General features: G+C 57.4%; 3 protein-coding genes and 1 long non-coding RNA gene across 7 annotated transcripts in view; 2 read left to right on the top strand and 2 right to left on the bottom strand.

Annotated features, from left to right (window-relative positions):
• Positions 1 to 15: 15 nt before the first annotated feature.
• Guca1b (guanylate cyclase activator 1B) lies at positions 16 to 6,845 on the top strand. Of its 3 annotated transcripts, none has more exons than XM_010617616.2 (4): positions 16 to 1,277; positions 2,836 to 3,166; positions 4,595 to 4,744; positions 4,873 to 5,379. In XM_010617616.2, the coding sequence occupies exons 2-4, from the start codon at positions 2,963 to 2,965 to the stop codon at positions 5,221 to 5,223; spliced, it is 705 nt and encodes a 234-aa protein (XP_010615918.1). In that variant the 5' UTR covers positions 16 to 1,277; positions 2,836 to 2,962; the 3' UTR covers positions 5,224 to 5,379. The 3 variants fall into 3 exon arrangements, with proteins under 3 accessions (XP_010615918.1, XP_033622366.1, XP_033622365.1); XM_033766475.1 differs by lacking the exon at positions 16 to 1,277 and adding an exon at positions 5,871 to 6,845 and having other exon boundaries at positions 2,423 to 3,166; positions 4,873 to 4,993; XM_033766474.1 differs by lacking the exon at positions 16 to 1,277 and having other exon boundaries at positions 2,423 to 3,166.
• A 1,753-nt stretch (positions 6,846 to 8,598) lies between these two features.
• Guca1a (guanylate cyclase activator 1A) lies at positions 8,599 to 13,174 on the bottom strand. The gene is made up of 4 exons (XM_010617613.1): positions 12,957 to 13,174; positions 9,315 to 9,464; positions 9,037 to 9,130; positions 8,599 to 8,829 (listed from the first exon to the last, which is right to left on the bottom strand). Exons 1-4 carry the CDS (start codon positions 13,155 to 13,157, stop codon positions 8,672 to 8,674), a joined length of 603 nt encoding a protein of 200 aa, XP_010615915.1. The 5' UTR covers positions 13,158 to 13,174; the 3' UTR covers positions 8,599 to 8,671.
• A 1,469-nt stretch (positions 13,175 to 14,643) lies between these two features.
• On the bottom strand, positions 14,644 to 17,729 carry LOC104857612 (uncharacterized protein 114841037). 2 transcript variants are annotated; one of them, XM_010617615.1, is made up of 2 exons: positions 17,602 to 17,729; positions 14,644 to 14,996 (listed from the first exon to the last, which is right to left on the bottom strand). In XM_010617615.1, exons 1-2 carry the CDS (start codon positions 17,722 to 17,724, stop codon positions 14,670 to 14,672), a joined length of 450 nt encoding a protein of 149 aa, XP_010615917.1. In that variant the 5' UTR covers positions 17,725 to 17,729; the 3' UTR covers positions 14,644 to 14,669. The 2 variants fall into 2 exon arrangements, 1 of the variants encoding a protein (XP_010615917.1); XR_778896.1 differs by lacking the exon at positions 14,644 to 14,996 and adding an exon at positions 16,852 to 17,046 and having other exon boundaries at positions 17,602 to 17,676.
• Positions 15,938 to 19,158, top strand: part of LOC104857613 — a 7,689-nt gene continuing 4,468 nt past the window's right edge. The window contains exons 1-3 of the long non-coding RNA XR_778897.2: positions 15,938 to 16,140; positions 17,457 to 17,632; positions 18,155 to 18,454. This is a non-coding gene — a long non-coding RNA (uncharacterized LOC104857613). The remainder of the gene's footprint in view (positions 16,141 to 17,456; positions 17,633 to 18,154; positions 18,455 to 19,158) is intronic.

The following is a 19,158-nucleotide window of genomic DNA, read 5'->3' as shown; positions in this document are numbered from 1 at the left end:
AGCGATCCTCCTGCCTCAGCCTCCCGAGTGCTGGGATTACAGGCGTGCGCCACCACGCCTGGCCATCCCATTTCCTGTAACACTTAGAAGTGAAGAAATCAGAGGACATCTACGAGAGACATTAGAGCAAGAAGCAGAATGCGGTGTGGCCCTAGTGGCCCCCCTGGTCCCAGTCCTGAGTGATCAAGTGTTAGCACAATGGCGTGGGCTTCAGCAGGGCACGTCCTGCCTGGCATGGCGGTGGTGAGCAGTGAGACTCGAGACTCTACCCCTGCAGCCAGGCCCAGGGCTGACCACCTGTAACCCTAGGGCTCCCTGCAAATCCCCGGCTTAGTTCCTAACCCTACCTTCCTTAAGTCTTTACTATTGTTACTCACTTCAAGCTGCTATTGCTCTCTCTATGGATTCTTAATCCTCCTTAAGACGATATATTTATATCTGAAGAGCTCAGCGATATTTATAGGGCAGGTCGTGGGCAACTGACCTGCTGGAAAAGCCAAGGTTTGGCTTCCTCAGCCAGATGCTAAACCAAGTTCTGTTTCATCCATAGAATTTCTTGAGCACAATACTGTCCTTTAATTCTCCTTAATGTTGCTGAAATAATAATAATGTAGGACAGGCCAGGGACAGCAGCACCCTCCTGCCGAGCACCTGAGATGCTGGGCGTAGACAGCCATGGCCACTCCTGAGCAGCACAGTTTGGGAGTTTCCAGACGGAGAAAGGCTGAAACACCCTCGGGCTGGGTGATGGCCAGGGTGTCTTCTGGGCCTGAAATCACACTGCTGTCTCACTGCAACAAACACCTGCTCATTTGGGCACCAGAAGGAGTCAGGAGGAGCTGTGTTATGAAGTCAAGGAGTGGTGTCCCCGTCACTCAGCACTGACCGGGTGCTGCTTTGCCCAGTCACCCAACAAGTGTTCATGCCAAGCCCTGAGGTCACCACGGGGTTCTGTAGTGGACGTGGTAAAGTCCCTGTCCTTATAGACTGTAGGCAAGTGTGAAAGAATAAATAGGGGGAAATAAGGTAGCTTCAGATGCAGGGAAGTATTATGAAGAAAATAAAACTGGACAACATTAGTGTCCGCTTTGGCAGCGGAGAACACCAGGAAGAAAGCAACCAGAGAAGATAGGCACGACGGGCAATCCAAGCAGGAGGAGCCGTCGGTGCCAGGACCCTGAGAACAAGCGCAGTGTCCACGGAGGCGACCCGGAGGCCATGAAACCAGAAGTGGGCGGGGCTGGATCACGTCGTGCACGGTGGGCACGGGAGGTCAGGTGAATAACGTTCTCAACGTAGACAGGAAACCATAGAAGGGTCCGAGCAAGATCTGATTTAGGAACGTGCTGCTCCGGCTGCTGGCTCAGAGTGACGTAGGGCCCTGCTGAGAGGACCGTGGGCCGGTGCCGGCAGGGCTGGAATCGCAGCCGTGGCGTGGTGAGGCGCGGCTGGGCTCAGTGGAGCGTGCGGGACACTGACGGAATGACGTGCTCATAGGTGGAGGGAAGGAGAGACGTCGAGGATGCCCCCTATCCTGGAGCCCGAGCGGTCACAGAAATCGTGATGCGTTACCGAGGTGGGGCAGGGCTCCGGAGGACCTCGGGAATGAGCTAATTAGGGTTCAGCCTTGCTGCGTCTGCGGCCGGAGCACAGGTGTCCAGGGTGCCGGGCAGCTGGACAGGCTGGAGGTGGCACTGCGGAGCTCTCGGCCTGTAAGTGGCCTGCATGGCCCTGACCGTGAATGCGAATCAGAGGCGAAGTGAAGTACCCGGGAAGACGGGACCAGGGGGCCCCACGCTCTCGGGGACTGAGGGAATGGAGGAGCTGGTAGAGGACAGGCGTGCTGTGCAGCCGGGCTGGATACGGAGTCTGGGGCCTCGGGCCCCGAGTATAAGGAGAGGAGGCCTAAAACAGTGACAATGTTCACTCTGCTCACAGATCTGCAGGACCCGAGGGGACAGTGCCCGCTCCACCTGGTGTCAGCCAAGGTGTCTCCACGTCCCTCTAGGCCTAGTGACTACGTTCCCCAGGAAGGTCCTGACACAGGCAGGCAGAAGCCTATCCTAGGGTCTTGACAATGAACTACATTCCCAGCCCATTTTAAATTTTTTTATTTTGAGACAGGGTCTCACTAAACCATTAACTTGGCCAGGGCTCAAATTTTTGACCGTCCTGCCTCAGCCTCCCGAGTGTTGGGGTTACAGGAGTGCGCCACCGTGCACACTTGTTCTGATCTAATACAGGTGACGTGAAAGCTGCCCGGAATGCTGGTAGGAATGCCCTGTTGGGGAGGGGTAAATGCAGGCTGCCTACCTGGGACACACGGCAGAGAGGAGTGACGCCTTTGGGGAGACGCGTGTGCTTGAAACTGGAAAACAAAAAGCTAAGACTCGGGCTGGGAATTTAGCTGAGCGGTGCCAGCGCCTGCCTCGCAAGCGAAAAGATCCAAGTTGGATCCCCAGTACCAAAAAAAAAAAAGACTCAAGGGAGCTTCTGATACTGAGCTGGGGCCCTAACTGCCCCCGGATCTGCTCCCGGCTCCTCTCTAATGTCAGTCTCTGTGTTCCCAGAATGGGCCTCTCGAGCTGTCCAGTGCCCCCCACAGGGCCGGGCAAGCGTGCCATGGGTGGTCCCGCAGTCATCCCTGTTCCTCACTCTACTCTCCGTCTCTTACTCCTTTTCTTCTTTGCAGTCCCAGTGGTGGTGACTGGTGGGCCTCAGGGGAGAGCCTGACCTCTCAGAAGATTCCTGGCAAGGGAAACTCTTAATGGCCTTAGGGCAGCTTAGCTTAAGGGGGCACCCCCTCCCCTCCTGCTCATTGCCCATGGCATTCAGTCGCCAGGGGACCAAGGTGAAGAGGCCAGACCAGCAGAGATAGAGAGAGAGAGCCCCGGTCTGAAGAACCAGGGAGCAGAGGTCCCCAGGAGACGTGGCCTCTGACCCCCCACATCCCCGAGCCAAGATGGGGCAGCAGTTCAGCTGGGAGGAGCTGGAGTCTGGCGAGATGGATGTGGCCGAGCTCCAGGAGTGGTACAAGAGGTTCGTGGTGGAGTGTCCCAGTGGCACGCTTTTCTTGCATGAGTTCAAGCGCCTCTTCAAGGTCACGGGCGATGAGGGTGCCAGCCGGTTCGTGGAGAACATGTTCCGGGCCTTCGACAAGAACGGGGTAAGGCTCGCTGCAGGGAGCTGTGCCAGGCCACCTGGTGCCCGTCCCGTCCCTGCACCGCTCTTTCCCAAACTCCTCCTGCACCATTGTGCTGTCCTCGCTCTCTGCCGCCTCTTCCCTGGCTTCTCTGTGGGGTCGGAAACCCAAAGGCCTGGCCCTCCTACCCACCAGGCAGTCAGCAAAGTGGGATGAGCCCCCGTCCCTGGCCCCTCGCTGGGGCCTTCCGTGGAGACAGGGCAGGTCTTCTGTCACGGGTGTGGAGGAGCGGTGCGGAGGGACTGCTGGAAGTGTGCTTTTCCACTCCGGATTCACAAAGTCGGGCCTACCTCAGGGTTTCCTTCCAATGGCACCCACAGCTGAGATACTAACTTCTAGGGGAATGTGTGAATTCAGCTCAGCAAACCCTTTCATTATTCCAGTTTATCCAGGCCCCTGCAGCCCTTTAGGTTTGTCTCCAATTCCTGTTTCAGCATGAGGAGGTGGGTTGGACCCCAGGGTTAACCTGGAAAACCTGGAATGCCATTCCGGTCCGCTGCTGGCCCACTCAGGAAGGGAGGGCAGCCAGTGACTTCCGTGCCACAGAACCGCTTATGGGGACGGACCTTGTCTGCCACCCCAGGGCAAAAGAAAGGAGATTGATTTGCCCAAGGCCACATCCTCAGGTGCTCCTACTTTACCCTTACCTTAGAAGGTGAGGGAGAGGCCAGTTAAGATAAAAAAAGATTTTTTTGGTGGCTCTTTTGCTTATTTTTTGAAATAGGGTCATGCTAGGAGCATATTGCTGGCCTCAAACTCACAGCAGTCTTCCTGCCTCAGCCTCCCAAATGCTGGGATTACGGAGCTACCACGCCCGGCTCCCAACTTGGATATTTTTCTAATGTCACCACCCTCTCTGACCATTAGCTGGCATCCGCAGTCAGGAAGAGCTTCTGGAAGGCATTCCCTTCCTCTTCCGGCCCCTGAGCCTTCTCTTTCCCACTTAGTCTCTGTCTCCAAATCCACACTCGCTCCATTCCTCACTGGGGTGCGGTCTTTGTGTCAGGGAGTTTCATTTCTGGACAAGTCCATAGGTGTAGCCAGGTAGTGCATACCTGCAATCTCAGGAGGCTGAGTCAGGAGGATCGCTGCAAGGCTAGCCTGGGCTGCATAGGAAGTTCAAGGTCACTATATAGTGAGACCTTGTCAAAATAAAGAAAGAGCTGGGGATGTAGCACAGTGGCACAGCACCTCCCTGGCAGGTCCAACATCCTGAGTTCAATCCCTGGTAACAAAAAAAAAAAAAAAAAAAAAAAGGAGAAGGGCGGGACCTTGAGGCGGGAGCAGAAGTCTCCAGCTCAACCTGGGGGAACCCTGTAGTTTACAGGCTCTGTGCGCAGCTGGGCAGTGGGGCACCTGTGTCCAGTGCTCAGCTGAGCTCACCCCACACAGGACAACACCATCGACTTCCTGGAGTATGTGGCGGCCCTGAACCTCCTGCTGCAGGACTCGCTGGAGCACAAGCTCCGGTGGACCTTCAAGATCTATGACAAGGACCGCAATGGCTGCATCGACCGCCTGGAGCTGCTGGACATCGTGGAGGTGCGGGGCCTGGGTGGGGAGGGTGTCAGGACCACCTTAGGGCGGCTGGTGTGGACTTGGACCTGGCGCGTGTCTCTGGGTAGGGGCGGTCCTGGCTGGGTCAGAACGGCTGCATTCTCCCCTCTCAGTCGATTTACAAGCTAAAGAAAGCCTGCCGAGTGGAGACAGCCAAGGACAAGGACTGGGAGCCGCTCACGCCCGAGGAGGTGGTGGACAGGATTTTCCTCCTGGTGGACCGGAACGGGGACGGTGAGAGGCCAGGCGGGGGCAGGCTGTCCGCTCCACTCCTCCCCAGGGCCTGTGCACAAGGCCCCACTTCCCGCCACCAAACCCCTCACTGTGAGCTAGCGGAGGGGAGGATGGCACGAAATAGCAAAGGGCACCGTGGGCATTGTCACCGTCAATCCTGGGCTACGGACGGGGTGGGGCAGGCTGTGCAGAGAAAACCGGGACTGTTGGCCTCAGCCTGGTCTCCTTGAGGGTGAGGCACGGATGATGACAGTGGCCCGGAGGGCTGTCAGGGTTGTGTGGAAGAGCCAGGCAGGTGTTCAGTGTGGCAGCCCACATCTCAGACGGCTGAGGCAGGGATCACACAGGCCAGCCTGGGCAATTTAGCAAGACCCTGTCTCAAAATTTAGAAAATAAACCAGGTGTGCTGGTGAACACCTATAATCCTAGCACTAAGGGAGGCTGAGGCAGGAGGGTCTTGTCTCAAAAAAATTTTTTTTTCTTTTGGCACCAGGCATCGAAATTGGCTCCTTGTGCTTGCGAGGCAGGTGGCAGCGCAGCTGAGCTAAATCCTCGCCCCCCCAAAAAACTTTTTAATAAAAAAGGGCTGGGAATGTAACTCAGTTCAAAGGCCCTAGGTTCGAGCCCCAGCACAAAAAAGAAGGAGGGGTGGAGGAGGAGGAAGGAGACAGGCAGGGGAGAGCTCCTCAAGCCTTCTTGGGAGTCTCAGCATCTCAGTGGTGCTGTGGGCCAATTCATCTGCGAGGAAAGCCCCAGGGAGCTTAGCCGAGTCTGCAGGGGTAGGAGGTGCAGGTGCGTCCGCGGAGAGGAGGTCTCTGTGCCCGTCCTGCTCCTGCCGCCGGCCTTCCCTGCTCCGGTGACCATCCGCCCCTCCCAGGCCAGCTTTCCCTGGAAGAGTTCATCGGAGGCGCCCGGCGCGACCAGTGGGTGATGAAGATGCTGCAGATGGACGTGAACCCCGGCGGCTGGATCAGCCAGCAGAGGCGGAGAAGCGCCATGTTCTGAAGCCCACGCGCCAGGAGCCCCCGGCCCCTCCTGCTCCCCGCTCATCGGGGACTTCAGGGGAGCAGGAGGGGCGGTGCCGCTGTTTCCCTGGCCCGGATCCCAGGGCGGGGGGCAGGGGTGAAAGGAACGGGACTCCCGGCCCGAGGAGGCGACGGGGCTCAGCCCTTGTGCAGGGTAGTGGGGTCCGAAGGGGGCTCGGCTGCTCGGCCCCTCAGAGCACTGCGCCTCGCTGGAGGATGTGGGGTGCTGCAGGTGTCTAGAAATCCCAGGTGGCGGAGGGAGTCCCCCAGCGGGGTCACCGAGGCCAGCACCGGCGTTGCGGTGTAGGGAAGCGGAGGTGCCGGAAGCCGGAGGTGCTGAGGCTGTGCTAGAGGGGCTGTGTCCGCTCCGCTCCTCCCCGAGGCTCCCCCACCTGCCTGCCCCCCACTTCAGCGTGGGCCTTCACCGCCCTGAAGGACGGAGGAAGCTTCTCTCTGTCTCTGGGGTCTGCCCACCTGGGGTCACGCCGGGCTTTGCCTCGGTGGCTGTGGGACCCCCTGTGACTGCTTTTCCCTGACCTTGTGCAGGTTGGACTAGGTGACCATGCTGCTTTTAGGTGTGAAGTTTTTGTGGTTGTTATGCAGACTCCTCTGTCAACCCCAATATAGAAAGGAGGTTAAAAGAGAGCCCCTCCCGTGGAAGAGGGCTGAGAGGCTCAGGCCCTCCCACAGACAGGAAGTGGAAAACCGCACCCCAGAGCCGGGTTACCCCAAGAGACGATTTCCTGTGGGACCCCAAATAGCATTTGTTTTATCTTCAGTAGATACATTATTTATATTGATGCATAAAATATAAAACTCATGTATTGAACCCAAGGCTTCATAGGTATGATTTTTTTCATATGATGCTCACTTAGAAATCAATGTTAGGTTGAAAATGGTTGCTTAAAAATATTAATTCTACCCCAGGTGGGACAGAAATATGCCCCACACCATGCAGGGGGCCTGTGGATGAGGCTGGGGACTGCGGTCCCGACGACAGGCGGACACCCTCCAACTCTGGCACCCAGTACTTCCCAGGCAGTCCAGCTCCTGTCCCCCTGGCTGGACTCCCTGTCCTGCGCGGTCCAAGCGATGGGCAGGACAGCAGTGACAGAAATGCACCCTCTTGTCCCCCATCTCAGAAGGCGCCCCCTGACCTACAGGCTACTCCCTCGCCCCTGTTTCCTCTCCCTCATCTGGGCTTTTATTGACTCCTTGCCTTCCCCCAGCCCAGCTGAAGGGGCATGAAGCCCAGAAGAAAGGGCATCTTTGAAAACAGGTCCCAGCTGCTCCAGCCTGTGTCACCCAGGAGCTGTAATTGGGTGGAGCTGATAAACCTGGCCATGGCTGCCTTTGCTGAGGGGTCCAGGGAGCCAGGACAGCACCCACCTGCTGTCCAGATCCCAGGTGCCCCGTGTCACCGTGGCACGAGATTTAGATCAGGGCGGGGGCAGCCGGCTCATCTGGAATGAGCAATGGGCCGCAGATCCACAGGGAGGGGAAACCGTGTGATATTGCCGGCCACCAAGTGAGGACAGAGTAAGGAACACGGGCACCTTGGGGAACAGGGAGGGCTTTCTGCCTGCTTTAGTTTAAGGACCAATGCCAGAGCGTCTGAATGTGTACACGTGTGTACACACACAAACACATGTACATTGCTCTCCAGTCTCAGCTCAGGGCCATACTGTCCCCCAGACATCCTGTCCTTGTCTCCCTGGTAGGTTCACACATTTCTCGAAGGAGATGTTTTTCCTACTGGGCCCCAGGAGGAGCTCCCTAAAAATGAACATGATGACTCCTATTGTTTCAAAATTGGTAAAAATGAAAAAAAAATTTTTTTTGAGACTGGGTCTCCCTATGTAGTTCAGGCTGGCCTTGAACTCACTATGTAGTCCAGGATGGTTTTGAACTCATATAGAGATCCTCCTGCCTCAGCCTTCCAAGTGCTGGGATTACAGGCATGTGTGTGCTACACCATGTTTGGCTTAGTAAAACTGAAATCCAAAGGGATTCCTCCAACTTACACCGAGGGCCTCTCCTGCCTCATCACACAGCCCCTGTGCAAAGCACACATCACAGAGAATGTCCCCATTGTCATCTTTGCATACAACCTCCAACCTGTTTCAAGGTCAAAGGTCATGGCTGTGCTGCTGCCTGCAGAGGACCCGTGCAGGAGCCCTAACTTCCCAACTCCTCTCCGTGTATTCTATCAGAAGGGCACTTGCCCACGTGCTTCCCACTGGGCTCTGAGTGCTTCGAGCACTAGAACTGTCTTCTTTGTCTTCTGCACTGTACACAGCAGGTGCTCGATAAATGCCTGTTGCTGGGAGGATAAATCAATGCAACCCCACAGGGAGGCCCCAGGTCCAGGGCAAGCTGCTGTCCCACAATTAAGGCTGTGGCTGCAGCTCTGCAGGACTCGCCAGAGACCCAGGAAAGCCAAGTTTGAGAAGGGACCGGGATGGGGCACCCTGGAGGGCCAGGAATCCATCCTCCTCCACCCACCCTGGACGCCGGCTCCAGCCCCTCTGCTGCCCCTATGCAAAGAGGTGAGCTGAGCCAGAGAGCAGGTAGGTCCTGTGTAATATTAGTATGACAGCCACAGTGACACCACCCCGCCTGGGCCTCCTCCCACCCCATACAGGAGCCAGGCTCAGCCCACTGCCCCCGACGAGTCTCCTGCCGCCTCCTCCTGCTCGCCTTTCTGCAGCCTTCGCACGATGCCGGTGAGGTCCAGGCTGCGGGTCAGCGTGTCCAGCAGCATCTGGTCCTTCTGGACGCCCTCCAGGAACTCCTCCAGCGAGAGTTCCCCTGGGGCAGAGAGGGGCCGCGGGCCGGGGTCACACCTGCCGCCCAGGGCCGAGATGGGTGAAGGGGGCAGGGGTCCCCAAAGTCCAGTCCTGTGACTGGGGCAGAGTTGGACGGGCGGTGACCAGCAGAGGGTCCTTTGTGCCCACCGTGACCTCCCAGGCCTGCTGACCCCCGCTCCGTGCCCCCACCGTGTCCCTCCGCCCTCACCGTCCCCGTTGATGTCGATCTTGGCGAACACGGTGTCCGTGAACTCCTCCGCGCTCATGGCCGAGTCACTCCAGGGGTTGATGGTGCGGATGGCCTGAGACAGGGGAGCTGAGTGAGGGACGCAGTGGAGATGCTCGATCTCCTGGTACCAATGGTGAAACTGAGGCCCACGAGAAGAAAGCACGCCGCTGTTGAGGGCGGACACTGTCCCTGATGCCCCATTCCCGTCTCATCCCCAAGGAGGCCACACCCCGCGGGCCCTCTGCACCTGGAGTTACCCTGATGATCGTGAGCAGCTCATCCCGGTCGATGCAGCCGTTGCCGTCGACGTCGTAGAGCTTGAAGTACCAGCGTAGCTTCTGTTCCACCTTCCCCTTGAGGACCAGGCTGAGCGCCGCCACATACTCCATGAAATCAATGTAGCCGTCCTGGGGGCGTGGCCGAAGGTCTGACCACGCCCCCAAAGGCCACGCCCACAGCTCCCAGACACACCCACCCCGGTCCTGGCCTTCTCCATCCAGCCCCATACACCGTCCGCCAGGGCCACCCTCACTGGACAGACCACGCCCATCGCCGGCCACGCCCACTGGCCACACTAGCTAGTCCAGCAACAGCGGCGCTCACCGCCTGGCCACACCCACGCCATTTCACCAGGGCCACGCCCACCAGCCCGACCCACCCCTCAGTCATAGCCACATCCACCGGGTCCTGGCCCTGCGGCCACAAGCACGGTCATCCAGGGTCAAGCCTGTCCACCCGGGCCGCGCCCCCCCAGAGATTCTCATGGGAGGCGGGGACCCCTGGAGACTGACCTGGGAGGCCACCTCTGTCTCAGCGCTCCTCTCTCCCCTGGTGCCACCCCTACCTGTCCTCCTGGATGTCCTGCACAGCTCTTTCCCTGTACCCTAGGCCCCCAGTCAAATCCAGTAAACTACCCCCGGTCTTGGGAACAGCGCCCACTGTCCCTGCCTTCACAGGCTTTCCAGGGTTAGCTGCCATGGCTGTTTCCCTGCCATTCTCTGTGCCAGCCCTTCTCTTTAGGGACAGCGTGGGCACTTGAAGGAGTGCTGGCAGGACTGGGAGGGGCAGGGAGCCCTGCTTCAGGTTGGGACTGGCTGTGAGGTCCGGCGCCGAAGGAGCTGCGTGCCCTGTCCTGGTAGGGAGTGTTGGGGTCCAGTTAGAATTGTGGCTCCAGCCCTCTGAGCTGTAGAATCTGGGACAAAGGGCTCTTTAAGTCCTCGATTCCCTCATCTGCAATGGGTGTAATGGTCCCTGCTTATGTGGGATTGTTGTGGATGAAATGGGTTCATGTATGCAAAGTTGTATACACCCAAAACCCCGGAACCAGGAGGTCACCAAGAGACCGACTTGGAACTGATACAAAGGACTCTTGAGCAAGCAGCACTGCCTTCAGAACAGCAGCCTGGTGCCTGAGGCGGTAATGAGCTCCCTGTCACTGAAAGTGTGCAAGCAGAGGCTGGCAGGGAGGTGGCAGAGCCAGGGCAGGACGGCTTCTGGGTTCATCTGGTCTGGGTCCCAGTGAGCATATCTGGTGGTCTTCCTGTGGTCAAGAGCTTCCCAAAGGGATGGAAAAGCAGGAAAATTGCCAAGGAGGGTCCCCTTGTGTAGCACCAGAGGGTGCTTTTGCCTATCTTTCTTCTCTTCCTATATTGTTGGGAGTTTTTTCAATGAACTGTATTCTTTTTGAAACTAAAAAATAATGATTATGAAGAGGCAATGGCAAAATTAAGGGGTTTTGTACCCCAAAGACCTAACCCATCTTTTGGGGAGGTGTGGCCTTGGCCAGTCACGTGGCCTCCAGGGCCTCGGTGGAGGCAGGGATCGCCCTGTGCTTTGCACTCCGCCCTGAGCAGCAAGTCGTGCTTCAGAGCTGCCAGGAGCCCTGCCTAGAAACTGGGTCCCCTAAACCGGAGCCTGTGCTCAGACCGGGCTGCTGGGCCTGCCCTTCAATCCTCCCTGTCTTACGTCTGTACTGCAGGCCCCAGGGCTGAATCTGCCTCCTGCCCAGTCTCTAAACCGCTCCGTGCTGATGCCAACGAGTCAAACCCGTGTCATTACACGGGGTGTCACAAGCAAGCTCTGCTTTTTAATAATTGCATGGTTAGGAGCCAGGCGTGGTAGTGTTAAAAAACAAAGAAGTCCCTGCCCTTGTGAAGCTTATACTCCTCCAGGGGAAGAGAATGATGACAAAGGTTAAATGTCACTTAAAACCAGGTACCAGACTGGGCGTGGTGGCACACACTTTTAATCCCAGCACTGGGGAGGCTGAGGCAGGGAGATCACTACAGGTCGGAGGCCAGCCCGGGATATTTAGTGAGTTCAAGGCAAGTTTAAACTACATAATAGCAAGGTTCTGTCTCAACCCCCCAAAAAAATTTTTTAAAGAAAATAAAGTCTCAGAAGATGAGATGTGCTGAGGGTTGGAGAGCTGGAAATGTAGAGGCAGGAGCCAGACCTACTTTTTGTTGTTGTTGTTGTTGTTGTTGTTGCTGTTGTTTGTGATACTAGGGAATCTACACTGAGCTACATCCCCATCCCTTTTTGTTTGTTTGTTTGTTTTTTAGTCAGTTTAAGTTGCCCAGGCTGGCTTTGAACTTTTGATCTTCCTGCCTCAGCCTCCTAAGTAGCTAGAATTAAAGGAACATGGTCCCCTGGAGGGCACTGGGGTCCAGCATAGTAACACATCCCTCCTGGTCTCTGCCCCGCTCTGCACCCGCCTCAGGAAAGCCCTGGGGACCCGGATCTGCCCTTGAAATTAGGACTCCAAGCCCGTAATCTACTTTGGCCCCTAAACCCCACATATTAGGGAGTCTTAAATAGCTATGTGGCCCCAACTGTCCCCAGAGGCCCCACCCGCAGTGGAGTTGGGCTCCTCCCAGGCATGCAGAGGCCAGGCACCACCTGATGTCACCTCCTAGGTGAGGGGACAGCAGGGTGGGGACCGGGCTTGCGGATCTGGATCTTTTTACCACAATATCGGCCTGGATTGTTCCAAAGAAATGGAAGATCTACTACTGAAAGCCAGCATCTTAGTGCACCACTCGCCAGGGCAAACCCAGGTGGTCAAGCTGTGGCTGGGCAGGCAGACAGGGCTCCAACTCCCCTGACCTTGTCCCCTCCAGTTCCTCAGGAGGACGCACCCGCCATGGCCGGGATCACACAGCCTGCCGCCGCATGACGAAGGAGGAACTGGGGTTCCCAGGGAGTTGGGTTTGGGGGTGTCCTGGTCCTCAAGGACCAGGCACCCCTGCCTGTCCCCAGTCCTAGAATCCACGGAGTGTGGTGAATGACCCAGGTAATCTGGCCTTGCCCAGCGCCGCTCTCTGCCCTCCTCCCTCGTGCTCATGATGGGCCCAGGATTTTATATCGCATCAGGTGGTCAGCAACAGCCTTGGAAGTGCTGCACTTGTTTCGGAGACTGAGAACATGCCGTGTGGAAAGGGCAGAGAAGACCCCTGAATTCGGCCTCCAATCTGTCTGTTTTGTGGGCCTCTCTGTCTCCCCCTAGAAGCAAAGGCAGGGATAGGGCCCAATTCACTTCTGAGTGGAATAGTTGCTCCGCACACATGGATAAATGAAATCCCTGCCGTCCAAAGTCTGTCTCCTAGCCAGGCATCGTGCTGCATGCCTGTAATACCAGAACTCTGGGAGGCTGAGGCAGGAGGATTCTGAGTTCCAGCCCAGCCTGGGAACCTTTAAGGACTTAGTGAAACCCAGTCTCAAATAAAAAATTAAAAAGTTGTGGGGGTGTAGCTCAATGTGAAGGCCTTGGGTTCAATCCCTAGTAATGGAAGGGATGGACAGAGGGAGATACGGCTCCCCAATCACTATAAACACCTGCTTTTGCAGGGACACCTCTGTCCTGGTCTTCCGCTCCCCCAGGCCGCACCCCTGCCCACCTTGTTGAAGTCGAAGGTATCAAACATCTGTTCCACGTACTGGCTGGCCCAGGGGCTCAGGTTCTTGAGGCCGAAGAACTGGCGGAATTCGTAGAGGGTAAGCTGGCCCGAGGGGCACTCCGTCATGAACTTCTTGTACCACTGGTGGCACTCGGTGCTGCTCAGCTCCTCCACCGACTTGCCCTCCACCACATTGCCCATGGCCCTGCCTCAGGAGGCTGTGCACGTGTGGGAAGGTGGCGTGGCTGGGACCCGGGGCTGACTCTGTGACAGCCTGGAGGCTTCCAGGTCTGCACTTGAGGACGGATGGAGTGACCAGAGAGGAGTGGTAGCCTGTGCCCAAGACGGGCTGCTGTGACAAGTCTCCACTAAACCCCGGCAGCGGGGCCTGCACCCGGAGCAGCAGCTCCCAGATTAGGGCCCTGAGCTGGGTGCGAGGCTTTCCCCGCCCAGCTGGTGATCTCCTAATCCCACTTACCACCCATGGGTGGCCGCCAGCAGCCGCTTTGATCCTGTGGCCTCTGCACCCTACTTATCTGGTCTTGTGGGTTCACAATGTTCCCGATCCTGCCCCAGACACAGAACAGAGACCTGGTTATGGCCAGGAATGGTGGCCCATGCTTATAATCCCAGGACTCAGGAGGCTGAGGCAGGAGGATCAGTGAGTTCAAGGCTAGCCTGGGCTACATAGTGAGACCCTGGTTCAAAAAACAAAAAACAAACAAAAACATATGTTACTAAGGAACACACATTGCTCACATAATCAAAAAGGAGCTATTTTTTAAAAAGAAGCCTCACAGGACTGTCTCACCTGTACTCTCCTGGAGGTAGATTAAGGGTCACAGGCAGGAACCGGGATCCACACTGGCGGATTGCCCAGGTCCAGTTGTGCCCCGTGTCCTACAGACAGCTCTCTCAGGTCCCAGGTGTGGAGGGGAAGGCGCCTGGAGGTGGCAGCTCCGCCATCCCCCTCTGGTTACCCCGGAAAGCCCCTCATCTCTCCCTTCACTGTGTATGAGTTGTGTTACTTCTGGGCACCATAAAACCAGTGGTCCCCACTCAACCCTTAGCCACACTTGTCACCTCACAGTGTCCTTGGCCGGAGACTCCTATGGCTGCCTCCATGGCATCACCGGAGCCGTGTCTCTGTCTGGACATTCGGCCAGGGAAGAAAACGCTCCCCGCTCACTGAGGCAGATGGCAGAGCCCCTTCCTGTGGTGTGTGACCAGGGCCCTGGCTCATGGCCGGGAGGACACTTGTGGGCCCAGATCTGTGGCCTCCACAGGCCCCTGTGGTCTTACAGCTCGGCTGCCTCCCCCTCCCTTCTCTGTCCATCAATCAGCCAGGAGTGTCCTTAACTGGTCAAGTCTCACAGGCAGGACATCACCTACCAGGACTCTCCCTCCACGGCTACTGGTTGGTCCTCTCACTCTCAGAGACCAAAACCCCATCTTGTCCCCCTAGGGGCGGGCACTTTGTCCAGGGGGACCCGGGCTGGCTTCTTAGAGCAAAGCCAGTGACTGCGCTACCAAGGGAGGCCTCCAGGGGGCGCCTGGGACTGGCGAAGTCCTTCCTAGTCCAGGCCTTGCTGTAGGACACGGCGGGGCCTCAGTTTACCCACCCACAGCCACTCACTCAGATACCAGAGCAGAGAAGGACAACGTTTAATCGCCACGGAGGCGATGGGCTGTCCTTCTGGCTGAGCCCGCCGCCTAGGACTGCCACAAGGCCACGTTGGCGGGGGGCACGTTGAAGCGCTTGCGGGTGTGGTCAGTGTCCCTGCGGTACAGGTAGCCGCAGGTGGGCTTCTGCAAGGTGTAGAAGGGGCTCAGGGAGTTGGAGTACTGGGCCGTGTAGAAGGTGGCCCGGAGCGGGCCCAGGGTTTGCCCCTGGGGACCCACGGCCACCGGCACGTAAGCAGCAGCCAGCGACTGCTCCCGGTCCCCGTCCCGCGTCCACGCCCGCGCCAGCGGCCCATGAGCGGACATCGCCTTCCGGCCAGACGGCGTCTTCGACCCAGAGCGGGGTGTGGAGGGATTCTGAGGAGAGGACAGAGGGGACAGCTGGGACAGGGGGCCGGGACTGCAGCTGCGAGGCTTGGAGAGGGTCAAGAGCCTGCAGAGCCACTGCCCCAGTACAGTCCCGGCCCCCGGGCTGCAGGTCCCTGCCTGTCCCAGCTCCTCGGGCCCCTGTGGGCCTCCTCTCCCTTCTTGCCCTTCACCCCCTCCTCTTCCTGCCAAGCCTGCGGTCCTCCAGTGTCTTGCCTTTTCATCCTGTTTCTGCTCACAGTTAATCTTTCTTTCCTTTTCTTTTTTCTTTTTTTTACTACTAGGAACTGAACCCAGGGCCTTCCCACTGAGCTACATCCTCAGTCTTTCTTTTTTAATTTTTATTTTGAGATAGATCTCACTAAATCACTAAATTGCCCAGCTGGGCTCCAACTTGTGATCCTCCTGCCTCAGCCTCCCAGAGTGCTGGAATTACAGGTGCCATGCCTGGCTAATCTTTCTGTAAAATGGCTGGATCTCTGGACCTTGCTCCTCTTCCAAGCATCTTCTGCTCCCTGCAACCTAGAAAGTGAAGCCCAAAGCACCCTCCCACCCAGGCTGGGGCCGAGACTCAAGCCATGCTGCCCACCCCCTGCAGGCTGTGTCCTGGCCGAGGTCTCCCTGTCACCCCTCGCACCCCAGGCCTCCCCAGCCCTGGCTGCCTCTTCCAGCTCATCAGGGACACTGGGTCTCCAGGGACGTGGCCAGCTCCTGGTCGAGCGCCCTCTCCTTACCCTGGACGTGGCAACCTCGCAGACTGCGGCATTGGGACAGGAGGTGCTCGCGCAGTGTGGGCTCTGCCCACCCAAATTCTAGTCCCGGGCCCTGGGGTCCCACCGCTGCCTCTCATTCCATTTTAGAACCCCTGTCACTGTGACTGCCCCTTCGGTGGGGCCCCCACCCCTGCTCTGCCACCCCCTCCTGGACTGACCTGTGCCCGGCTGTGTGGTTCACCCCCAGTGCAGCCCTGCCTCCCAGGCACTAGATGTCACTGGGACCTGCCCAGCCCTCACAGTGACCATCCACCTGCGTGTGACCAGGCCGGCTCCGCTCCATTCCCCAGGTTTCCACTGCAAGGGGAACTCTGTTCTTCTCAGCCCACCCTCGGGGACACTGCGTGAGGCCCAGCTGCAGAGTTAAGGAAGGGGAATCCTTACCTTCTTACAAAAGAAAGCCAGGGGGCTTCTGACCTAGGACAGCTCCCTTGCATTTGATTTGCAAACCATTTGTCCAGTCTAACCTTGCCCAGAGCTTCCCCCTAAGGCAGCCTTTGCTCCTATAGGTTCCTCCCCAGGGGTACAAGTTGTGCACTGCACAATCACTACATTCAAGGACAAAAAAAATGCCTCAGTGATGCCACCATACACAGCCATCTTAGTTTGGGCAAGAATACTATGATGATCTCACAGTGAAACTGCCTACCCCTGCCTTTCTTAGAACCTCACATCTGACTGTCGCTGTACACTCCACTTTGCATTTCAAAATTGCTCTTACACTTCCAGGCCCCACAGCGGTTTTTCCCCCAGTAATGGGGACCCACCCGGAAGGGCTTGCTCTACCACTAAGCCACCTGAGCAGCCCCCTTTTGCTTTGAGGTAGGCTCTCTCTAAAATTGCTCAGGGCGTCTTCAAACTTCCAATCTCCCAGCCTCAGCCTCCGGAGTAGCTGGGATTACAGGTGTGCAGCACCATGCCCAGTCCCAAGGGCCTTCAGATACACATACATGTCAAAGCGTGTTTGCGTTCTCTCCTCCCGGACTTGGCTCCCGCGGAGGGCGACCCAAGAGCTCTCGCGCACGCGTAGTAGCAGCACTGGCCTCGGAAAGCAGATTCGCAGCCTGCGGCCACCGATATCGGGCCGTTTGTGGAAGGTTCCGGAAGTCCAAGGCCCTGGGCCCGCTGGGGAGGCCTCCGGGGCCCTGCAGTTTGAGGGTCTGCCCTGTGGGCTGGCCCCACCTCAGGGTCAGGCCCCTCGGGCGCCTTTACACCTTGGTGCCTGGGCTGCAAAACGGGAAAACCTGGCTCCGGGCCTCAGCGGACCTCTAGGGGGAAGCGAGTCGGCCTGAGTCCCGCCTCACTAGCGCCGGATCTTTGGACAAACTATAATACCCTCCCTGCCCCTTAGTTTTCCTGTCTAGAAAGTGGGACAAACAAGAGACTCTCCTGGTATTGCTGCTGTGGGTGAACTACCTCGGTTTAAGCACTCAGTAAACTAGCATTTCGTGGCTGGGCGTGGCCGTACATGCCTGTGCCCCAGCTGCTCCGGGAGGATGAGGCAGGCAGATCGCCCAGTCCGGGCAATCTCGAAAATAAAATTGTTTAAAGGGCTGGGGGTGTAACTCAGTGGTAGAGCGCTTGCCTAGCAGGTGCATGGCCCTGGGTTCCATCCTTAGCACCCAAACAATGCCCCAAATACCCCGCCTAGCGCTTATTATCCCTTGTGGTAATTTAGCCCCAGAGAGGAGACCGGATCAGCCTCCCGGAAGGCAGAGGAGCAGAGGGAACAGAGCTGGCTGAGAGCCCAGCCTTTCACAAGAGTCCCAGCCCAGTCACAGGGCCCCCATCGCCTTCCCGTCCAACCCGGAGATGTCGCCCACCTTGAGCATCCTGGAAAGGGCTGTGGTGGTGGTGAGCTGAAATTCTTCTGGGGGACAGGGGCTCCCCGGGATCCCAGGCCTCTTGGGAGGGTCCAGGTGAGGGGCGCCTGCAGGGTGAGGCATTGTGACAGGGCCTCCTTACAGCACAGCCCCTCCTTCCCGAGGGCACAAGGGGAGTTTGATTTGCTTTTTGTTTTGTTGTTGATTTTTGTGGTATTGAGGCAGGCACAGGACCACTGAGCTAAATCTCTGGTCCTGTTTTGTTTTGTTTTTGACACAGGGTCTCACTGTATAGTTCAGGCTGGCCTCACTTGATCCTTCTGCCTCAGCCTCCCAAATGCTGGGATTCCGGATATGTGCCACCACACCCAGCTCTGGGAAGGTCTTTAGCTGCAACACTGGCCCGCTCTGCTATCCTAGCCTCCCACATACCCTGAGGATCCCCAAACTGTGGGCAGCTAGGGGAAGGTAGAACCCCAAACTGTGAGCTCCCCCTAGCTTTTCGGTAACCCCCGAAGCCCTAATGTCCCATGTGCTGTCCTCCCCTAACCAGGTCTCTGACAAGCCATGAGGAATCACTGGAGGGCGACCAGGCTCCTCATGCGGCTGGGAAGTGGCAGCTCCATCTTCAAAGTCCGGCCCGCCACTCCCCAGGATCCCAGCACCGTCCTCAGCAAGCCCCGCATGTCGGGTAGAAGGACAGAGGTCCTTATTTGCTTCCTTCCTGATGCGCCATCAGCAGGATGGCAGGTGACAGGCAGACCGGGCCGGAAGCTGAGGTGTGATGGCTGGCGTGGCCACCTCAGCGTAACCCCTAATTTCCAGGAGGCGCGGAGGAGCCCCAGGAGGAGGGGTGAGAGTCTGGGCTGATGACCGGGAAAGCTGGTGACCTCAGACAGATCCTGTCTGTGTCTGCTTGGGGCCACCAGGATGCTGGGTCCTCCCCCTTGGACACCCGATGGGGGGGATCCCCAGGCCCTCAGGCAGGGACCCCGCCCTGCCAGCATTGTCCCAGTCTAGACCATGAGACCTCAGAGGGGGCTAGGAAATCCTGGCTCGGTGAGCCTTACTTGCCTCTTTTTATTTATAAATTGTATGATGGTTTGGAGTTCTCACTTTTGGATTCACTGAATTTTGAGTTCAAATCCCAGCTCTGAGCCAGGTGTAGTGGTGTAAACCTATAATCCCAGCACTTGGGAGGCTGAGGCAGGAGGATTGTTGTGAGTTTGAGGCCAGCCTGGGCTACATAGTGAGTTCAAGGCCAGCCTGAACTACATAGCAAGAACCTGTCTCAAAACAAAACAAGACAAAACTGAGCTCTGCTGCATCTCAGCTATGCTGGTACTCAAGCAACTTAAGCTCTCTTTCCTTCTTTTCTTTTTAAACAGGGTCCCACTGTGTAGTCCAGGCTGGCCTTGAACTCACTATGTAGTCTAGGCTTGCCTCAAATTTGTGGTGATCCTTCTGCCTCAGCCTCCCAAGTGCTGGGGTTGTAGGTGTGCGCCACTACCACACCCGCTCTCTGTGTCTCCACTTTTTTTTTTTTTTTTTTTTTTG

The sequence above is a fragment of the Fukomys damarensis genome, unplaced genomic scaffold, assembly GCF_012274545.1.
Source record: "Fukomys damarensis isolate Sample0158 unplaced genomic scaffold, DMR_v1.0_HiC HiC_scaffold_20, whole genome shotgun sequence".
Lineage (NCBI taxonomy): Eukaryota > Metazoa > Chordata > Mammalia > Rodentia > Bathyergidae > Fukomys > Fukomys damarensis.
Note: the sequence above shows the minus strand (reverse complement) of the source record. Positions and strands in the feature narration are given on the sequence as shown.

Excerpts from the sequence above, each read along its gene's own strand:
- Guca1a (XM_010617613.1), bottom strand. The coding sequence starts at position 13,157 with ATGGGCAATGTGGTGGAGGGCAAGTCGGTGGAGGAGCTGAGCAGCACC. Across the intron at positions 9,465-12,956 it reads ATACCTTCGACTTCAACAAG|GACGGCTACATTGATTTCAT; the intron begins GTGGGCAGGGGT and ends CCACGCCCCCAG. Across the intron at positions 9,131-9,314 it reads AGCTGCTCACGATCATCAGG|GCCATCCGCACCATCAACCC; the intron begins GTAACTCCAGGT and ends CCCCTGTCTCAG.
- Guca1b (XM_010617616.2), top strand. The coding sequence starts at position 2,963 with ATGGGGCAGCAGTTCAGCTGGGAGGAGCTGGAGTCTGGCGAGATGGAT. Across the intron at positions 3,167-4,594 it reads GGGCCTTCGACAAGAACGGG|GACAACACCATCGACTTCCT; the intron begins GTAAGGCTCGCT and ends CACCCCACACAG. Across the intron at positions 4,745-4,872 it reads AGCTGCTGGACATCGTGGAG|TCGATTTACAAGCTAAAGAA; the intron begins GTGCGGGGCCTG and ends CTCCCCTCTCAG.
- LOC104857612 (XM_010617615.1), bottom strand. The coding sequence starts at position 17,724 with ATGCCTCACCCTGCAGGCGCCCCTCACCTGGACCCTCCCAAGAGGCCT. Across the intron at positions 14,997-17,601 it reads CCCTTTCCAGGATGCTCAAG|AATCCCTCCACACCCCGCTC; the intron begins GTGGGCGACATC and ends TCCTCTCCTCAG.